This window comes from Choristoneura fumiferana, chromosome 3 (genome assembly GCF_025370935.1).
Source record: "Choristoneura fumiferana chromosome 3, NRCan_CFum_1, whole genome shotgun sequence".
Classification (NCBI taxonomy): Eukaryota; Metazoa; Arthropoda; class Insecta; order Lepidoptera; family Tortricidae; genus Choristoneura; species Choristoneura fumiferana.
The window spans coordinates 20,154,685-20,175,178 of record NC_133474.1 but is presented as its reverse complement, the minus strand read 5'-3'; the positions used below and the strand labels follow the sequence as shown (position 1 = coordinate 20,175,178).

Below are 20,494 nucleotides of genomic sequence, written 5' to 3'. Positions count from 1 at the left end.
TACATAATAGTGACCATTAGCAATTGAACTTATACTGTATAGAATTCATGAGAACTTTTATGGTAGTAATTCATCTGAATTCCAAAGTATTAATTTTTGTAGAGGCCTTTATTCCGAACTTCAAAAGTGTTAAGTAGATAAAAAGAGCCAAAAACCAAAACAAAATAAATAGATGATGTCATGGTTGATAATTTAGTGCATACACTCCCTTTATATTTTAGCCTTTTTTACTTTCTACTATCGGTGTCATCAAGTTTGGCAATCACCTAATAAAGTAACTGTTTGTTACAAAAACATTTCAACTGATCTAAAACGCACGGCAGCTTCGTCACTGTCTAACTCAACATTACAACTGGTCTGCACATGAACAATACAAATATTATCACTCGAGTTCCCGTCGTTTTCGTCAAAGCACCTCTTAAAGAGTTTCTTCCCGGGTCAAAGGCAACTTTAACTCGCATATGTCTCGCCGTCTCATATCTTCCTCCAAGTTACGACTAGCGTGTTTAAACAATGCACTACGCAAACGCACGTTTACTATTTAAGAGCTAAGCCTTTGTTGTGAACAAAAAGCCGCTGTAACTCATACAGTTACTGCACTGTGGCCCAAGTTACAGGATTGATGTGATTCTACGCATTTGCGTGGTGTTTTCGTTTGCGTATTACCATTAACTAATACAACATCATCATGTCGGCCATAGGACGTCCACTGTTGTATTCGCTTCCCTTATAGTCCTCCAGTTGCTTCGGTTGGAAGCCGGCCTGCATCTATCGTGAACCGCGGCTTTAACCAGGTCATCCGCCCATCTCGATGGTGGATTCTTCCCAGTTTTCCGTTTCCGGCTAATACGCGACAATTTGATTTATAGATACTGCATCTACTTCATCGATTTTCAAATTTTAGTTGAACTATAAATAATGTATGATTAAAGTTTAATTCATGTCACTGTGAACGGCGCAAGAAGCATCTCCTCAATTTTTAATGCCGAAGCTATCAAGAGACTAAGTATCTGATGTTCTATTTTAATTTATCCATCTAATTATAGTGCACAAGTTACTAAAGCTAAGCTAGGAGATAGAGAAGGAACCCTTCTCGTGGCAACGTGTAACCGAAGCACTACGGATGTCTTATTATCAAGTTGAAAATGTTAATAGAATAGTGAGCGCGTCGCTTACCGCCATCGCCGGCGCGCCGCCGAAGCATCCCGGGAGCAATTTCACCCGCTCCTTATCTCTGCTGCCCTGGTAGCGGTGGCGTGACGTGACGTTATTTACGCGCCACCCCTAATCCCCTATTTATTCCTGAGATGTATCTGAAAATTAGGGATCACCTCGGCTCCCAGAGGGTTAATTTGCCGAGAGTGTCGTACTAAAACTCTGATAAAACACAGATATTGATACGACACGGAAAACGGTGATTACGCGTGCCGCGCTTTTGTTGCGGGCCCTTTGTTCACCACAAAGCCTGGTTTTCTTTAACGTTACGCCGCTGCGCTTTTATCGCGTTTCATTTCCGAAATATATTTCCGCGCACTTCGCGTAAGCGAGTCCCATTATCACTTAGCCGACACTTACTTACTGCGCTCCACGTTTTACTTGAGGAAATAACGAAAGAATATTCTCATGGATAGACGCAGCGCAGCTGGAATGTGTTTAGACTTCGCAGTTATATCAAAAGGCTTAATTAAACACCCCCGAGGCTGTATGAACCAACCCTGCGACCACCAAGAAGCATTAACCCTTGTACTCCAAAACCTTTTTCGTTCCAACATATCCATTTTCCGTGAATGGGCGTTTTAAAACACTTTTCCGTGTGTTTAGGCCTGCACGAGGGGTATCGAACGACGTGAGAAAACTACTCGAATGTCTTTCTTTATACAAACCTTCGGAAGGGTTCGACTGCTTGAATTTGGAATGTCCTATCTGAATTTGTTTTTAATTTATGGAAAAGATTTTCCTTTCTCGAAACGAGCTTCGGATATTGTGACCAGCCAGCTACAGCCGGCTGACAAATCTCTCGTTTTGTGGTATTTCACAAAATATTTTTAACATAAGCAATGAATTATTCCGAAACAGTACAATTTTACGTAACATACGTAATATCAGCTAATTGATAAAGCTCCGCGGAGCACAATTTAATTCAGTCGTAGTGGTCGTGGATATCATACCAACTCGTTAATTTTCAACAACTCGGGACAATTTTAAGTAATTTATTAATCACTCAGATAGTATTACCATTTTGGGGTAATTATCCTGTTGATCATTAATTTCAACGTGACTGCAATGCAATGTGTTTACTTGATGTTTGCCAGCTTTTTCTCGATCTCGGTCGTATATAAAAAGAACGAGAATGATTACGCTCCATCGTATAGCGCCATCGCCCAGAAACTAAATGCATTTACAGTTTCGAAATTTCGAACGCGGGAAAATTGTTAAAATCGCTAAACCGGCCTCGACGGGCGAGGTATTTAAACCCTGTACATTTACGAAAATTCCCGGGAAAGTTGTTAAGTTGGAACTTCTAGCGGGCATTGGTTTGTTTGGTCATTACAGGAGTGAGCGAGCGGATTTTCCGCTTTAGAGTAATTTGCCGTGTCACTGGCCAAGTCGGCTGAGGCGTTTTTACAAATGCAAAACTGAGCGGTAATGATGTTGCTAGTTTCGACAATATTCGTCTGAGGCAAAAAGGAGAACTGTTTTTGGCAGCGGATGCACATTAGGTGACCGCGAGCAGTTTCTGATCGGAGTATTCTTCTCATTGTTAAACAAATACCATCGTTTTCTTTCAACCTGGAGCTATATTGTGTAACGTATTTACAATCACGATGGTGTTCACCACTTCTTTCTTTCAAACGGTGTCGACTGAGAGTAGAAAGAGATGCTGATTGCAATGCGAACGCGTTATTTGCCGTCCGATCCACCTTTTGTCGAGTAGAGTGTATGTCTTGTGTCTTGACTTGAACACGAATTAACACGATACTCATCACGATTTCTGATGAGAAATGTGTCTAGAACACTTTTATAAACAACAGCTTTCCATTTCCCAATTTCTATAAAAAAAAAACAGCCTAGCACGAGCTGGACTCGCACGCTGAGGGACACAAATTTATTTATTATTTTCTCGAATCAGTGATTAACACGTACATTTCATTAATTAACTACTAATTTTTTTATTGAAATAAACAGCTTTTATTTTTTTATTTTTTTTAGTAATTTTAACTTCATACATCCACGCGTTCCTGAGAAGAAGTGTACCTATTAATGCACAGGCAGACAGACGGATAAAGAAGTAAAATAAAGATTCCCTTTTTTCTTTAAATTTACAAAAACCTAAAAACATGTTTCTCAAATCCCGTATATCCCACTAGTCCCATTTCAGCCATAGCGCGGCATTAAGTCAGCACATTAATTATAAAACATGAAAACAAAGGGACACTATTCGACAGACTTAAACAATAAAATCTCGAAAGGAACCGTTCCTCAAGCGCCACCTAACCTCCAATCGCCTGCCCGTCAATCCTGTCGATCTCAAAGCGAGTAAAACTTGTTTGCCGACCCCGCTTTAAGCCGTGTATCTACCCTGTAAACAAAAGTCGATCCTCCCAAGGTTTACCTAACGGGCAATGGTACCATCGCCCCTTCAACGTCTTAAAAGCTTTATACACTCTTTATAGAGAAAATGCAATCTTTTAGTGTTGGTGAGCGACTAGTCGGAGCTTTGTGATCCCTTTTGTACGTTGGCCTTTGAGTGGAAGAGTTTAAATTGTAATCTGTTTTCATTTCATTTGGGCTTTCACGAGCGTTGGTAATGATGTTATTTAGAAATTAGCGGGCGATGTGGCGTAAATATGTCATGAATTGTAGGCGAAGAATCCCAGAGTACTTCACAGATTATCTTGCGAAAATTGCAAGTTTTTAATTTTTTTGTTCTACTCGTTAATGTGTCCCGCTGTTGGGAAAAGGCCACACCTCTTTTCTGCCATTCGTGTCTCTCGTGATCTGTTTAGAACTATAAAATTGTTTGTGATAAATTTATTTATTTGTATTTTTTTAATTGATCCTATACTAATACTAATATACTAATCCACAAAGCATTTCTTAAGATTTTTTTTTCTAATTTTCATATTATAGGTGCAATTTTTTACAATTTCTAGGCTGATGCTTAATAAGTTTTTTAAGTATTCAACATGCTTCGCCTAACATCGAAATAACAGGGTTCGTGCAACAGACAATAATGAAACTCATCGTAAATTCAGCATCCGATATAAACCTCCATTGTACTCTTTTGATGGCAAAATTCGTGGAAAATTAAAAAGTTTACGTAAGAAAGCAGGCTTGTACTTACAATAAGGCAGTAAGGCTAGCGTGCTCATAAATAGACGCAGTACCGACAGACATTAAGAATTAATTGACTGGCATAACAGTCAACGGAAAATGCAGCTTGCGGTGCAGCCTAGCTTGTACTTTAGAATTTTTAAAGTAGTTTGAATTGTCGAGACTGGAAGTATGGTTTTTAAGGTAGAAAATCGGTTTGACTGGCTCACATACATACATACATAAAATCACATTAAAAAATCACGCCATCCTCCACTTACGATTCTGGCATACAACTCTCGCTTCCTTTACATTCATCATAGATATAATCTGTGAAAATTTCAAGTGTCTAACAGCGGAGTCTCAGTAATAGGGTCCCGTTACCCTAAAAAACGGTCCGGTCCGGTCCCGGTCGAAATTAATCGGAACCGGAAAAATAAAAAAAGTCAGCATAGGTCCTCGAATAACAAATTCGTAAGGTTAAGCGACCATAAACTGGAAAACGAAGTGCACAATTCCCGGAAGTGAGCTCGTGAAGGCGGACAGACGACATCGATGCGGAGTCCAGATCGTTCCGTTGGGGGAGGCCTTTGTCCTCAGAGTGTCTTCGGGCTGATGATGATGATGATGATGACCCTAAAAAACAATAAATTTCAAAGCCTTTCTCTACGTTTATTTGACGTTTCAAGTCGTGCTAATATAATATTATACCTATCGAAGTTATTATCTATCACTAAGATATCTGTTGTCAAAGTCTCAAAAATAAAATTGGCGGATCAGAGGCGACTTAGGGATTGCGGATATAGGTACTTTTTGGTACTGGTTTCTTTGGTTAGTTGAAGTATAATGATGATAGTGATGCGGCGATTGACCTTAACAGTGAAACAATAAATTATATATTGCTCTCGTGTCTGACGTTTTTTTGCGCAAGTTGTCTCCACGTGGTTTCTGGAAACTATCAAGTTACTTATCACCTATCGAGAGCTTATTCGACACTGGTATTGTCCACTACAGAAGCCATATTTTAAATAAAATAATAAAAAAAACAAAGTGTCAAACAATAAATTTGGCGGAGGCGACTTAGGGATTGCGAAATATACCTTACTACTCAAACTCATTGTCACTGAACTAGGTTAGAGCACATGAAACTGATCTTACCCTGTTGCTGCTTTAACCGTCCTTCTATTAAAACTTCTTTAAGATTGATACGTTCCATTTTTAAATGCAGTGACGTCAATGTCATTCCGCTATTCCGGCCAGTCACAGGGTAGCCATTAGAACCAAACAATTATCCATCCTTTCCAGTGATTCTCCAACGATGGCAGCCAATTGCCATTGAATTATGTATTATGTGAAGCATCAGCTTAAAGTATTTAGACGTCTGTGGTATCTTTGCTCAGCATTTTCCAGAATTTGCCAGTTAATATTATAAACGGTTGAGAAATGACATAATCGTGGGTTCTGTGGGAACGGGCACGTGCTGTGTTAGGATTGTATCGTTGGGTTTTCTTGCAAGCTATTTTAGAAAGTATTTTCTTGTCTTTAGAAATACAATTGTGTTAAAATTCTATTATGAAAAGTAAGTTCCTTGGCAAATTTCAATAGTGGAACAGTTTTATGATTTAAAAAGCGTCTAAAAAATTTATTCAAAACATTTCTAACTACCTACAAGGTGTTCTGAAATTATTCCGAGAAAATTTTATTGGGTAAAAAATTAAGTATCCTCGCTAATATCGTAAATGCGTAAATGCGTAAGTCTGTTTGTTACACTTTTACACTTAAAATACGGAAACGATCGTGATTATACTTATTTTGGTGTTTATAGTTATAGTTAAAGACCCTGAGAAGGAAGAAGGATAGTTTTTATCCCAGAAAATATTATAATTTCCGCGGGTGCGTGATAAACGAATTAATCGCAGATGAAGTAAAGGGCAACAGCTAATTGATAATAAATCTATTTTAACGATTTGTGCAACAGCACACAATTGAAATTGAAGTGAAAGGTTCCGTGTAGTTTTATGATTATTAAGATGTATTACAGTATGTCTACTGAAATACATCTTAATAATCATAAAACTACACGGAACCTTGCAATTCGCCTCGTACATTTCAAATGAAAATAATACAGCCCCAGGGTTATTGGCTGGTTGTGACGGCTAACGATAAAAACTGTATTTAAGCACTTCAGGATTCCGCTATTTATACAGTCCACCATTGAGTGATTGAGTGCAGTTGGGTGCGGCCTGTAATTTTAAGTGAATGCCATTGGGTGCAACCTGTAATTTTGTAATCTTTAATTTGTCTTGTTTCAGGCGGCGTCGTGGCAGGTCGCGCGGCGCGTTACTAACGTGCTCACCTCAAATGCTTTTATTGTGAGTATTTATACATTACTAACTAATAACTATCTACCAAGCCACAGCCACTGAATAACTGCCAAGCCACTACTGCCACTGAATAATTAACAAGCCACTACTGCCACTGAATATGATAAGTAACTACCAAGCCACTGCCACTTAATAACTACCAAGCTACTACAGCAACTGAATAACTACCAAGCCAGTACTGCCACTGACTTACTACCAAGCCACTACTGCCACTGTCTTACTACCAAGCCACTACTGCCACTGTCTTACTACCAAGCCACTACTGCCACTGAGTAACTATCAAACCACTACTGCCACTAAATAACTACCAAACCACTACACTGCCACTGAATAACTACCAAACCACTACTGCCACTGAGTAATTGCCAAGTGAATTAGCTCGATGAAGTGGCAATGAGGAGAACAGGTGGCCGTCGGGGCCGAAAAGTTCTCGTATAGAGACCGCGGATCGGCAAGCGCAGCGTGGGACATCCACCAACAAGATGGAAGGATGACCTAATGCCGCAGGCTCACGGTGAACGCAGGCCACTTCCAACCGAGGAGGTCTATGTCTTCCACTGGAGGTCTATGGGGGAGGCCTATGTCCAATAGCGGCTGAGATAATGATGTCGATATGATGATGATGTTACCACGGTCTTGTTACGTCCGTATATTTTTGTGGAATATTTTCCGTCTGTATGTTGAACCATTGTATTTATACTCGTACGTACATATTTCAACACTCGACTGCACATTCTATTACAATTACACATGCAGTACCGACATTAAAACACCTATTTATAACTAAATAACAATGTTACTAATAGAGACGCTTATCGGAACACCAAACGGGCTCGCTGCAAACATCTCAGAACACAATTGAAATGCATTTTGAATGGAAACTGCAGAGTTCATAGCTTGGGTAATGATTAATTTGGGAACTGTATATAAGTATAATTAACTTTGTAATTATCTTCAGTGTTTGACTTGGTATAGAACAAGTTAGTCCTTGAGTGTCTTATTAAACAAGTCATAATTCCGAATAGTGTTACGCGTTTCTTAGCAATGATGGTCTTTCCGAAAGCAATGGTAGTTTAAAAATAATGATGTCTAAAAGAGCCTATTGCGGCCTATTTACAGAATAAACAATATGAACTTGGATTTTTTGTAGAATTTGAATTTTAAATAAATTTAAAAAATCAAAAACCCGGCTGCCTTAAAAAACTGTAAAGAAAAAATAAGTCTATAGTGGTCTAGAGCTCTGGTAAGCAACTTAAAGTTCAACAGTTGGGTCCCATTCAAAATCAATGGCCGGCTCAAAAATTGACAGTGATTCTTAACGCCTATATATTTCCTACTGCAGGGCACGCCTCTTCTCAGAATGAAAGGGCTTGGGCCGTAGCTCCCATGCGGGCCCAGTGCTATTAGGTACTTCACACAAACCATTGAATCTCTTCGCAGGTTTTCCTTCACCATAAAGATTGACACATGATTTTCGTAAAACTCAGAGGTGCGAGCCCGGGCTCGAACTCACTACCAAACATGAGAAGCTACAGGTCAAACCAATGGCTACCACGACTTTAGGAACACCACAATTTAGAACAACGGAACGATTACTTATTGTACAATAGACACAGAGGTAGTAGACGACCAGATGGCCTAGTGGTTAGAGAACCTGACTACGAAGCTGAGGTCCCGGGTTCGATTCCCGTGTCGGGACAGATATTTGTATGAAAAGTACGAATGTTTGTTCTCGTGTCTTGGGTGTTTAATATGTATTTAAGTATGTATCTATCTATATAATCAATATATTTATCCGTTGCTTAGTACCCATAACACAAGCTTTGCTAAGCTTACTTTGGGACTAGGTCAATTGGTGTGAATTGTCCCGTGATATTTTTTTATATATAATTTTATCACCCGACTGCCCGAAAGGAGAGTTAATGTTTTTCGGGAGTATGTAGTTTTATTGTTCTAATCTGCTGCTGTAAATTGCACCACCTGGCTGTGTAATCTAGTCCTTACTTTTTTCTGTTGAAAAAATGTCTGGAAGAGATCACTGAAGCTATAAGGTCGTCTATCGCTTACCTTGTCATTTTTTCTCTGTGTACCTGTTTTCTGTATCGCTTACTATTGTGGTGTCGGTACATTTCCTAATTTTTGACAACATATAATAAATAGAAAACCATTTGGAGAAATAGGCTTTGTGAAGCGTTTGCAGAAATCAGATTCCAAACATGTGATAAACTGAATTAAATAAACAACATTTAAGTAATGACCCTCATTTGACCCCTGGAGTGTCTCGTCACAAAGGCAGTTATAAAGCAGGTCTACACTCGTAAGCAAATTGTCAATTTGAAATGTTCCTGTCCTGCATATAATAGCAAAGAGTGACAAAGCAGAAATTTACACATGATGCGCACCGGCCTTAAACAAGTTTGTCATTTATCATAAAGTCTGAAATGTATCGAGTATTTCCAATGTATTTTAAAAATTAAATTATAAATTACTACGTTACAAGTAAATACAAAAGAATTTAAATATCAGATTTTAATAAAAAATATCTATTTACTATCACACCATTAAATAAACAGGAATAATCGAAGCTAAAAGAAGAGAAATAAATAAAACTATTTGTCACGGTTCATTTAGGACCCTAAGCCGTGCTTGAATTATTGTCAAATTGTAATGCCACAGATTATGTTATGTACGACCTGAATTTTTCTAGGCAATGGAACGTGGCTGTCTCACTGTGACGTCATCCAGCGTATTTCGTAAAAAAAATATAAAAAATTAAATACTAATCCAAATTCAAAATCAATGAAAATGGTATCTTAAAATATCCTATTCTTTCCAAAAATAAAATAAAAACTATTCTGCAGTAGGTACTGATTAGTTTAGTTTAATTCATTTATTCATTCAATATAATACATCATAAATTACAAAAATGTCAGTTACAAGTTATCTATACCTATCAGTATCAAGTCAAGTATCAAGTGTGTCAGTATCTGTATTATTGTCAGTTATTAGTACGCCAGCAGCTACGTTGCTTATCATAAATGCATATTTATCGAACTCCCTTCTATCTGGGTAGCGCTAATGGATTTTACATAAAAGTTTTGCAAGTTGGTGTAAAAATGGTGGGAGAAAAAGAACTAAAGCTTGCACAGCTAACACAAGCTGCCGTTAGTAGCTCGACGCTGTGTAACATTCTTTTTTTTAATTCTACTGGTTGGCAAACGAGCAAGTAGATCTCCTGATGGTAAGAGATCACCCCCGCAAATAAATAAATAAATAGCGGAATCCTGAAGTGCTTAAATACAGTATTTATCGTTACCCGTCACAACCAGCCAATAACCCTGGGGCTGTATTATTTTCTCTGGTCTATTTAGTATTTAAGGAATTATTGTATGGAAGAAATAAGTAAAATTGAAAAATCAAAAACCCGATTGCATTAAAAAACACTAAAAAGAAAAATAAGCCTAGTTTCCTAGTATCCGTTAAGTAATCTAAAGTTCAACAGTCGGGACTCATTCAAAATCGTGAACAGCTCTAAAATTCTCGATAGTAAATTGGGGTCCGACTATTAAACTTTAAATTACTTATCAGATTCTAGGCCACTAGACTTATTTTTTCTTTTTAGTTTTTTTTTAGGTCAGTCAGTCGGGCTTATTTATGTGTGTGTGAAAATGGTAGCTTAAAAGTATTACAATATAATATGTATTTATAATGGGCTAATTGAGTAAAAATTATTAGCTTTTATTTGATACCCATATTGTTACATATTTCTTCCCCGCCCTATTTCTTTGAAGTCACTCTGACAATTACGACGAATTTAATAATAACTATACAAAAAATAATAACTTATATGTTAAAATTTGTCCAGCCGTTTAGGCTGCGGAGAGGACCAAAGCAATGGACATAGGTAGGTACATACGAGTACATACATATTCACCTTTAATTACCAAGCGGACCTGCAAAACACATGCGGAACAATTCAATAGGGTATGTGTATAATTCCCAAAACGCAGATTTAAATTATAAAAAAATCTGAAAATCAGCATCACTGTGCAAAGAGAACTTCTAAGCTTTGTTCCTGACCAAAGCGCAAAGATTGGCCCTCCGAGCCGCAGGCGCGATGTTTATCTATTATTTTACACGAGCGCACAATATCCGAAGCTTTACCAATTACGGGACTCGCAATAAATCTCGATGAATATATCGATAACAATAATGATTTAGTACCGCGGCGAACGTATTACACGCGCAAACAACTGCCGAACTACAAACCGATGCATCGCCAATTAATTGAATCTGGTGTTACGCGCTTTTAGGGTTTTTCAGTTCAAATTTCAATAGGTATCTCAAAAGCGGCTCAACTGGATTTAATGTACTCGTGAACTAAGAACCATCTTGATTAAAAAATGCACATCAAAATCGATCCATTCATTTAGGAGCGGTCATACTTATAATATAACACATATAGCGGCCATGCTTATAAAATAACACACATAGCGGTCATACTTATAATATAACACACATAGCGGTCATACTTATAATATAACACACATAGCGGTCATACTTATAATATAACAGACATAGCGGTCATACTTATAATATAACACACATAGCGGTATAACAAAGAATTAACTTTGTAAAATAGTTAACAAAATTTAAGAAGCTTCTTAACTAATTTCAACGCACTGTTTCACGTTCACCTTACGGTAAATTATTAAAAATCAACTTTTGACGCGTGCGTTTCTTAGACTTCTATATTTTGTTCTGATTTTATTATATTTACAATAAGTACAATGTACATCCTTACAATAAAAAATACAAGCAAAATTATCCCACTGTCAATTAAAACAAACAACCTTCCTATTTATAAGTTCCAAGTCAAACACGTCGTCAAGAAACGTCACTGGCATGGACCCCCAAAACGCAGACCGCATTACCTCTTTGTATAGCTATTCCAATTCTTTGTGCGAGATAAGCGCCAGCTCTAGGGAGGGTCCTCTTTCTAGAATGCTAGAAAATATTGTTAAAAATTAAATCTAGATTTAGTCGTTATGAGTGTGGACTTGACGGTTCTGAACAATTTAACACTACTAAACTAAGTTTTTTGGTCACAAAGCTGGAGCTTAAGGCTCTTCCTTTCTCCTAAAGACGTGCTTTACCTAAAGTGTACAGAGTACACCGAGCGCCACAATTCGGACAGCACTACTGCATGGCTGCTTTGCGGTTACCACTCCATTTTCTCAGCAATCCATCTACCTTAAGACATAATTAATGAGTTGAAGTATTCTTATAATTGCAAATCGTAGAATGAAAAAGATTAGTTCGGCAGAAAGGAAAACCAACGGGAGGTTCTTCTATGGTCGAAGATAAAGGAACTGGAGACCATAAATTGCAGACGAGGAAATATGATAGACACTTGATGCGACACGACAATTTCTCCTTAAACGTGCTAGAACGAAAAGTTGAAGGAAGATGAGGCAGAGAAAAGCCAAGCAAGATTGACCTATTTTGACCAAGTGAAGGAGAAAGAGGGTGTCCTGTCGTATCGGGGACGTAGGAGAATATCGAAATTTAATATATCTAAAGTTAAAAAGTCGACAGTCAAAATATCGAAAGTAGGAACGGTTAGATTCGATATTTTGACCGTCGATATTTTCAGATACGTGCCCGTTGTATCAGGAAGTCAAACAGCTGCGCTGACCGAAGACCGTGCGGAATGACGGTTACTCCACCGACAAGGGAAATAACATTTTAAAAAATCTATAATTCAGTTAACGATTTGTAAATCTTTGATGCAAACTTGCCCCTGTAAATTGCCGTAGTTAGTTCACCCAGTGACTGCATTTAACCTGCCACATTACAGGGCGCCCGAGCTCGAATGCGGCCAGATACCATCTGCATAATACCTGCCTACTCATTTTGTCCTCTGTTAACGACAAATCAAGCGAGACGCTTCCAATATTCAGCCAGCGCGATCGTGCGTGTATTATTCACGTAATGTTGGCAACAAGGTCCCATTAACTTCGTTTGTTACAAATGTGATAAATTAAAAAAGACAAAGAACTACGCTCGGCAATAAAACAGCGCCCTTAAACGTTGACTCGGCGTCGCCGTCGCTTTTTACTTAAGTGTTTATTTTAGAAAAGGAACTCCGTAATTGTAAACGGACAGTAACAATTTACAACACAAGCAAAAAGTTGCGACTGGAAATTTCACGAGAGACGAAATCTACAATTTAAAGTATCCGGATGCCGCTTCCCAAATTTAAATCCATTACCCGTCCAAAACATAGTTTTAATAAAATTACAGCGATATTCCGAATGTCTCTCGACCCAATTCCCGAAACATTTGTAATTCAGTCGGCTGTCGGTGAAGTGGCAGTCTTCGTTACTCGCATTTTTAATCAACAAACCAGGGAAATTTGCGTGCTAATTTGAATAGCGGCGAAAGGGTCGGCCGCGACCCATGAGGTGTAGCACGGGATCTGGTTGCAAGTTTAGCTACGTCACATGCCACATGGAACATCATCAGCCGGAAGACGTCCACTGTGAACAAAGGCAAATGCGCGATGTCGTCAGTCCACCTAGTGGTAGTGGCCCGTGGCCCGCCTTTCGCTACGTTTTGCTACCAGAAATTGAGCACTGGCTAATACTTAGTGTTCAACAAAAAGCACTTGTTCAAATGGAAATCAAAGTTTTTATAGATATTTTTTAAAGAGTCTCTCAAACTTATTATTTACGACATGCAGGAATAAACGCCATGTTATAGCTTATGTTTAAGCAAATTCAGAAGTTTGCCACAATGCAATTGGCCATTACTGCCTGACCGAAAAACCTTGATGGCTATACTTACTAACCCAGCTAATTACGAGCAGACTTTGGCTGACGTAACTTTAAGAAAGTTAAGGCATATACGTGTCCTTCGATGACGTAGGCTAATTAGCAGTCAGATCTTGTACTACAAGGAGTGGTGGCTTTGAGCGTACAGGAAGTATTGGGTTTGTTCAACAGTTTGCTTTCATCCCGCTTAGCTGTGTCCCATTAATAATTCGCGATTGAGTAAGTCTGATTAATTGAGGAGCCCGCATCCGTCGAACAACCAATTTCGACATTTATTTTAGCGATCTTTGCGAACATTAATGTTTGTTTTGATTCCGCCGCTAAAGACCCATGTTAGTTCCGTATAAAAACGTAATATAAGAACATTACACATTGACAACTGTGGTTGATTCTCTATTATGAACAATATAGTAGAAGATCCGAACTTAAAAAGATCTTCACCAGTGTGATAATATAATGTAATGTATTTTATAATCAATTTAGTATATTAGAAATCGTTTTGCTAATAAAACCCTGGACAGGCTATTTTTTTAATAATTTAAATTAAATACAGACAACCCTATATCAACATGTTCACAATAAAACTGCGCTTATGTTCATATACATCAAGTGAAAGTAACTGGCATCGACATAACTGTTTAATTTTATACCTGGCAACCCAGTAGTTCGTCCAGGTAAACAATAGCAAACCCGAGGTCTACATATTCTATAGGTTTATACTTTTAAGTCAATATAAAAATCTTATATTATCTCGATGATGCAACAAAAATCTTTTTTTTTTATGATTTGTTCCTAATTCGTCATATTCCTAATTCTACATTTTCCTAACTGGTCATATTCCTGATTCGTCATACTTATTCCTTACTCGTCATACCATGTAGGTTCATTTGCCTGCACAAAATTAATTATAATATTTAAATCCTCTGTGGTAAATGATAGAACCATAATACAGTGCCAGAAACAGATTAGTTTTTATTCGACGAAATCTTAGTCGGTTAGGTTAAGTTTATTATTATTTGACCACCCAAAACCACCCATAAGATTCGAGGCACTTATTACATCGGTTCTGGATGGTCATGAAAAAAATAACCTCAACCTAACAGACTGTAAGCACGTGTTAGTAATTTCATTTGACTGTACAATGACGAGTTAAGAATATGACCAGGAATCCAGGAACGAAATCTTTAAGTAATTAAAAATAGCCTGTCCATGACTTTTTTAGCAAATCCATTTCTAATATACTAAATTTATTACAAAATATGTAGGTTTCATTCTGTTATCTATCAGACAATAGTGTTCTGTTTCGCTAGCGCTGTAAGGTGGATTGCACCACACTCACATTCTCTCAATATTTGAAATAAATATACTTATGCTCGACTTGGAGATAATAGTCGTAAGCTTATATATAGAATACAGACAGTACTTACTCGGCACCGTTGCATCAACTCCCACTATCACATAGGTGATCCTGCCAGTGCCACACTTTTGCACTGCTGTTGTTAAAAAATAAAAAAACTTTAGGCACCTAAGACTTTTAGCTTGATCCCGTGGGAATGTCGAATTAAAAAGTAGCGTATGTGTTATTCCCGACTTCCATCTATCCATACCAAGTATCGAAATCCACCCAGCAGTTTTATCGTCAAAGTGTGAACACACTCACGCACTACGCAAAAACTTTTGCATTTATAATACTAGCAAGATTTATGGAGCACACACGTATTAATTCTCATTTGACGGCCCCAGAGACCGCGCGGTCTCGTCGGGGATTTAATTGAAACGAATTATTGGGTAGTTATACAGGGAATACGGGCCTTCATAACTTGAAATATTCTTTAAAAAATACCTACTTTTAAAACTTTATAAATTGTATACTGTTTTTAATAAATTATTATTGTATTATATAATTAAAATAATAATTTAAAAATTCTTTTTAAAATAACGCTCTAATTCAAGTATAAAATAAATAAATAAAATAAATATCATGGGACACTTGACACCATTGACGTAGCAAGCAAAGCCTTCACGGAATACTAGCACGGAGATACTAGGCAACGGATAAACATACTTATATAGATAAATACATATTTAACGTCCATGACCAGAGTACAAACATTCGTATTATTCATACAAATTTCTGCCCCGGCCGGGAATGATCCCGGACCTCAAGCTTCGTAGTCAGGTTCTCTAACCACTTGGCCATCCACTTCCACTTGGTATGGCACTTGGCGTGGTATCTAACAAATTAAGTACCCAACTTCTGTGATAAAAACACTGTTACCAAATTTTACAGTTTATATTTTTCATTTGTAAAATACCTACTAGCTGCCAATTTCTTACTGTAGCGTAGGTCCAGGTACACTCAACAACCTCGACTTGGAAAATAATAAAATAAACTCGCTCACACACAAGGAACATAAGCACCCAATATATTGTAAGCGTTAACCACACAATGCTGGTTCTTTATTTAAACCCGGTGCTGTAAAGTACGCATTTTCCCGGCGCGACCGCAATTACGATTTGCATATTCTACGCTCCCGACTCTTTACGGCATTTTTGTGCGCCTACCCGAAGATAATTTACGCTTTCCAGTACACCCTGTATAATACACTCGTGGAAAACAAGAAAGGGTAAAAACCATTTTGAATATGTATGAGTGTTCCAATTCTGTGGAGGCGCGCTGCTTTTGTTTGAATTAAACAAAATCACTAGTCGCTGGTGCCGTCAATGAGGGCTATCGCGTATGAATTCGCCGCTAGAGGCGCTAGTGTAGCGCGAGGTCTCCGAAATGTCAGATCTCATAGTTTTTGGGTGAGCTACGCGCGTTTATTTATAATTAGAATAGTTTTGTGAATATTTTGCAATATCTGAAATTAATTTTGTCAAATATGCGTTTCGGGGCAATGAATGTCTGTGTTTTGAGACAGTTTTGTCTTTCGGAAACCTTTGTCCTCCTTATTTCCGAACAAAACGGGACTATGCAACACTGTGGCATGCTCGATGTTTTTATGGTACGTTTTAAGGTGTATTAAATTTGATTTTAATCTAAACTTTGTTTTCACGCCCATAATAACAGACTTTGAAAGTCATACTTAAAAACCTTCACGCAACAGTGCGCCATCTATTGAGACAAAAAACGATAACCCTCATTAAATGATCTACACGGAAACGTTGCGTCCGCTGTTTCCTTTTAAATTCTTTTATTCTTTTTTGTGCAACACACGAAACTTGCCAGTAACAACAGTTTGAATTTATTTTAAGACAGAAAGATACCCGCGTGAACGATGCGCTCTCACGATATTTTCAGTGTTGCCAGCTGAATCTACGAACCTAATTTATTTTAACAAATCCCGCCGCACCGAGCTCCATATCGCGTCGGGCTTAATAATCTAACACTCCTTGCACGTCATCCTGAGGAAAATCCTGGGCACTCTCTAGAAATCTAGACCAATGTGCCACGGGCTTAAATAAACGTAGTTTCTTAGAAAACGTCTTTTTTGCAGAATACAAATTGTTACTCTTTATTGGCGCGCACTATGTTTGACTTTAATCTGGCAGCATTGTGCGTTCAAACTACAACGCTGAGTGGAGGTGACAAACGATTTATTGCTTCGTCGGTAGCGGAGTTGTGTAAATCTTATTAATTACTAGCTTTTACCGCGGCTTCGCACGCGTAAACTATTCGGTGGTGGTAGCTGCAATTGAAATTTTCGGGATTTTACAAAATTCCCTGGAAATTCCAATATTTAATATCGTGGTCTTCATGAGGTTGTGTTGTGAATACTGTACAAAATTAAGACTCTTAAACCCAGTGCTGAAGTTTCAAAAATTTTCCCTAATCGCAATTCAAATGCAAAATTCAAATTCAAATCATTTACTCAGTAAAATAGGCCGCAACGGGCACTTTTACACGTCATTTTTATATTACAGCGCTTTCCGGAAAGACCATTATTGCCTAGAAGAATGCGTCGCAAGAAACTTGGCAAAAGTCATTTTTTCAAATAAATATTACAATAAAATACTTAAAAACTACAGTATACAAGTAAAGAAAAAAATTACGAAATAATAATAATAATACAGGGATGTATGGGGTCCCTTAGTTACAAAACTATACCGTGGGAATATCGGGATAAAAAGTAGCGTACTTAATGTGTTATTCCAGACATACGGCTTACCTTAATCCAAATTTCATGCCGCTAAGCGTAGCGGTTTTTTATTTCGACATTTTATTCCTAGTATCCGTGTAATATCGGGTCAAAAAGTCGTCTATGTGTTTTCTAGACTCCAGCTTCCTACATACCAAATTTCATGACTCTAAGCTCAGCGGTTTAATATTCAAGATTGTATCCTATCCGTGAGGAATATCGGGGTAAAAATAGATTATGTGTTATACCAGAGGTCCAGCTACTACAACTCAAATTTCAATGGCTCTAAGCCCAGTGGTTGTTATTTCGAGATTTTATCCCTAGGTATCCCGTGGAATATCGAGTCAAAAAGTCCTTGTCGTGTTATTGAGACGTCTAGCTACCTACGGAAACCTTTTCTCCCTTAAGCCCAACGGGGATTATTCAAGATTGGCATCCCTATTTTTATGGGGGAATATCGGGATAAATATGAAAATAGCCTATGTTTTATTCCAGAGGTCAGCTACCTACATACTAAATTTTCAATAACTCTAAGCCCTGCGGTTGTTATTCAAAGATAACCCCTAGGTATCCGTGGGAATATCGCTGTTTCAAAAATTCACCTATCTTTTATTCCAAACGTCCAAAACCTACATAACAAATTTGAATGACTTTAAGCCAGAGGTTCTTTTATTTCGAGTATTTAGAGCTACCTAGAATACCAGGATGAAAAAGTGCGCCTCATATTTTAATGCCAGGTTATAAACTAACTTTCGCCAAATTCATCCAATCCGTCGCAGCCGTTCAGCGTGGGCTTAAAAACATCTACTCACTCACTCACGTCATCCTCACTCACATACTCACTCACTCACAAACTTTACACCAATGTGCCATTAGTAGGATAAATGGTTGTAATACTGTTTTTACAGAATACATCATGTGTCACGATCGTTAATTTGGCGCGCACTTAAGTTTGAAATATCTGTCAACATTTTGTATTCAGATTCAAAGGATTTTTTGACAAATGAGTCTCAAATTAACGCTTGTGACTACTCTACCTCTTTTAAATTTAAATGGTTGTAATACTTTATTTAGTGAGGACGCAATTCGATTATTTCAAAAATTTGGGAGGCCAGATAAGTCCATCGACGTTGACAGTGGAAGCGAAAAATAGGATTTTTTGGGCAAAGAGTCTCGAACGGCCGAAGTGCAAAAATATCTTTATACTTACCTACTTATTAGTTATGGACGCAATTCGTGTATAAAAATTCCTGGCCAGGCCAGATACTTAGTCCATCGACGGTTGACAGTGGAAGCGAAAAATAGTACCTAAATGCAGTTCTCGCTCTCAGGATAACCTGTCAAAAATGTATGTAGGCTCGGGTAACCATTAAAAGAGATTTTGTTGACTTCAAGCACTGTATTTCTCAAAAACTAGAATATTTACACAAAGACACCTTCTCATGTCCGCCCTCTTAATTTTTTTTTCATCATTCACTCATTTTTTCTCCATTCACTCTCTCTCCCATTCTTCCACAATCCACATCTGTCATTCACCCTATCATTCCGCTCAGCCAAGTACAGTCCTACATACAGTGGCTTGACCACTGCTGTACGCACCGTACTCTAACGAAGTAGACGTACTCTGATAATTTCTACTTATTTTGCCAGTAGGTATGTACCAACTTTGTACGCACAATGTATGAGCCGGTTATTTTATTACGGCCACTAATACATCCGCCGCTCATAAACCGTCCACTTCATTTTACATTGTAAACGGGAGTACACTTTTTACGCTTAAGATCATTCTGAGCCGCTGTTATGTTTACGGCTTAATAAAACTGTTCATTACCTGTGCTTGCACCATGGAATTTTGACTGCAAGGCGGCTAAACAAAATACAAAATGGCAAAACAAAATGGCCTCCCTATCTTCTTTAGATAGATTTTGTTAACATACATATAAGCGTTTATAAAAAAAAACATTTACGTCTCCGATTTGCGAAATAAATACGGTAGGTAGGGTGTAACCGAGCTTAATAACGTAGTGTCCCAAAATGTCTCATTTTATTTATTTGTTTATTTATGTACACCAACAAACTCGTAACAAAAGTAAATCGTTCAGTATTGTTATCCATCGCAAACTAAAGAATTTTGGCAACAAAAATTAAAATTTCTATTTACATTATTTTTTCACATGAAAGAGAAAGAGGAAACCGGCAACTAAATCGGAGTCTTAAATAAAATCAATAAAGTTTTTTTGAAATGGTTTTATTCTTGCCTTTTTGAGTATGTAAAGGCACGCTGGCGGCGGATGGATGCGAGGGGCTGAAGACAGAGTGTTGTGGCGCGCTATGGAAGAGGCCTATGTCCAGCAGTGGACTGCTATAAGCTGATGATGTGATGATGATGATGAAAATACATCTAGTCACCTAACAAATTCGTACCGTTTTTCCTAAACAACAATGTTTTACGTTTAAACCGGTTGCAAGAATGTTCGTGAGCGTTTTAAATCCTAAATTTCTTAATCAAACTGCAATTTTCGTCAATGACTTTCCGTAGTCGACTAAAAAGCTGCGCAGCGGGCGCTCGTAAACTACCCGGAAATCGCTCGCGTGTCCAAACGTAGGTACACGTTATTGGATTTCGGCGGAAATTTTCCGATTCCAAAACGAACGCCTTACTGTTTGCGAATAACGTGAATATCGCATTTTAGCTCTGATTTGCACCGGCCGATTCGTTAAATGGGACAACAGATACCCGGAAATGGAATGCATAACGTTGCACAAAACTGACTATTTCGGGTTTACGCGTTGGCGCGTTCGAATTTTGAAATTGAGT

General features: G+C 38.0%; 1 protein-coding gene across 2 annotated transcripts in view; it reads left to right on the top strand.

The window, feature by feature from the left end:
- Positions 1-20,494, top strand: part of LOC141426898 (uncharacterized) — a 568,321-nt gene that overhangs the window by 540,477 nt on the left and 7,350 nt on the right. For both annotated transcript variants that reach the window (XM_074086147.1, XM_074086145.1), the window contains one exon: positions 6,627-6,686. In XM_074086147.1, the coding sequence (XP_073942248.1) occupies positions 6,627-6,686 (60 nt within the window). The remainder of the gene's footprint in view (positions 1-6,626; positions 6,687-20,494) is intronic.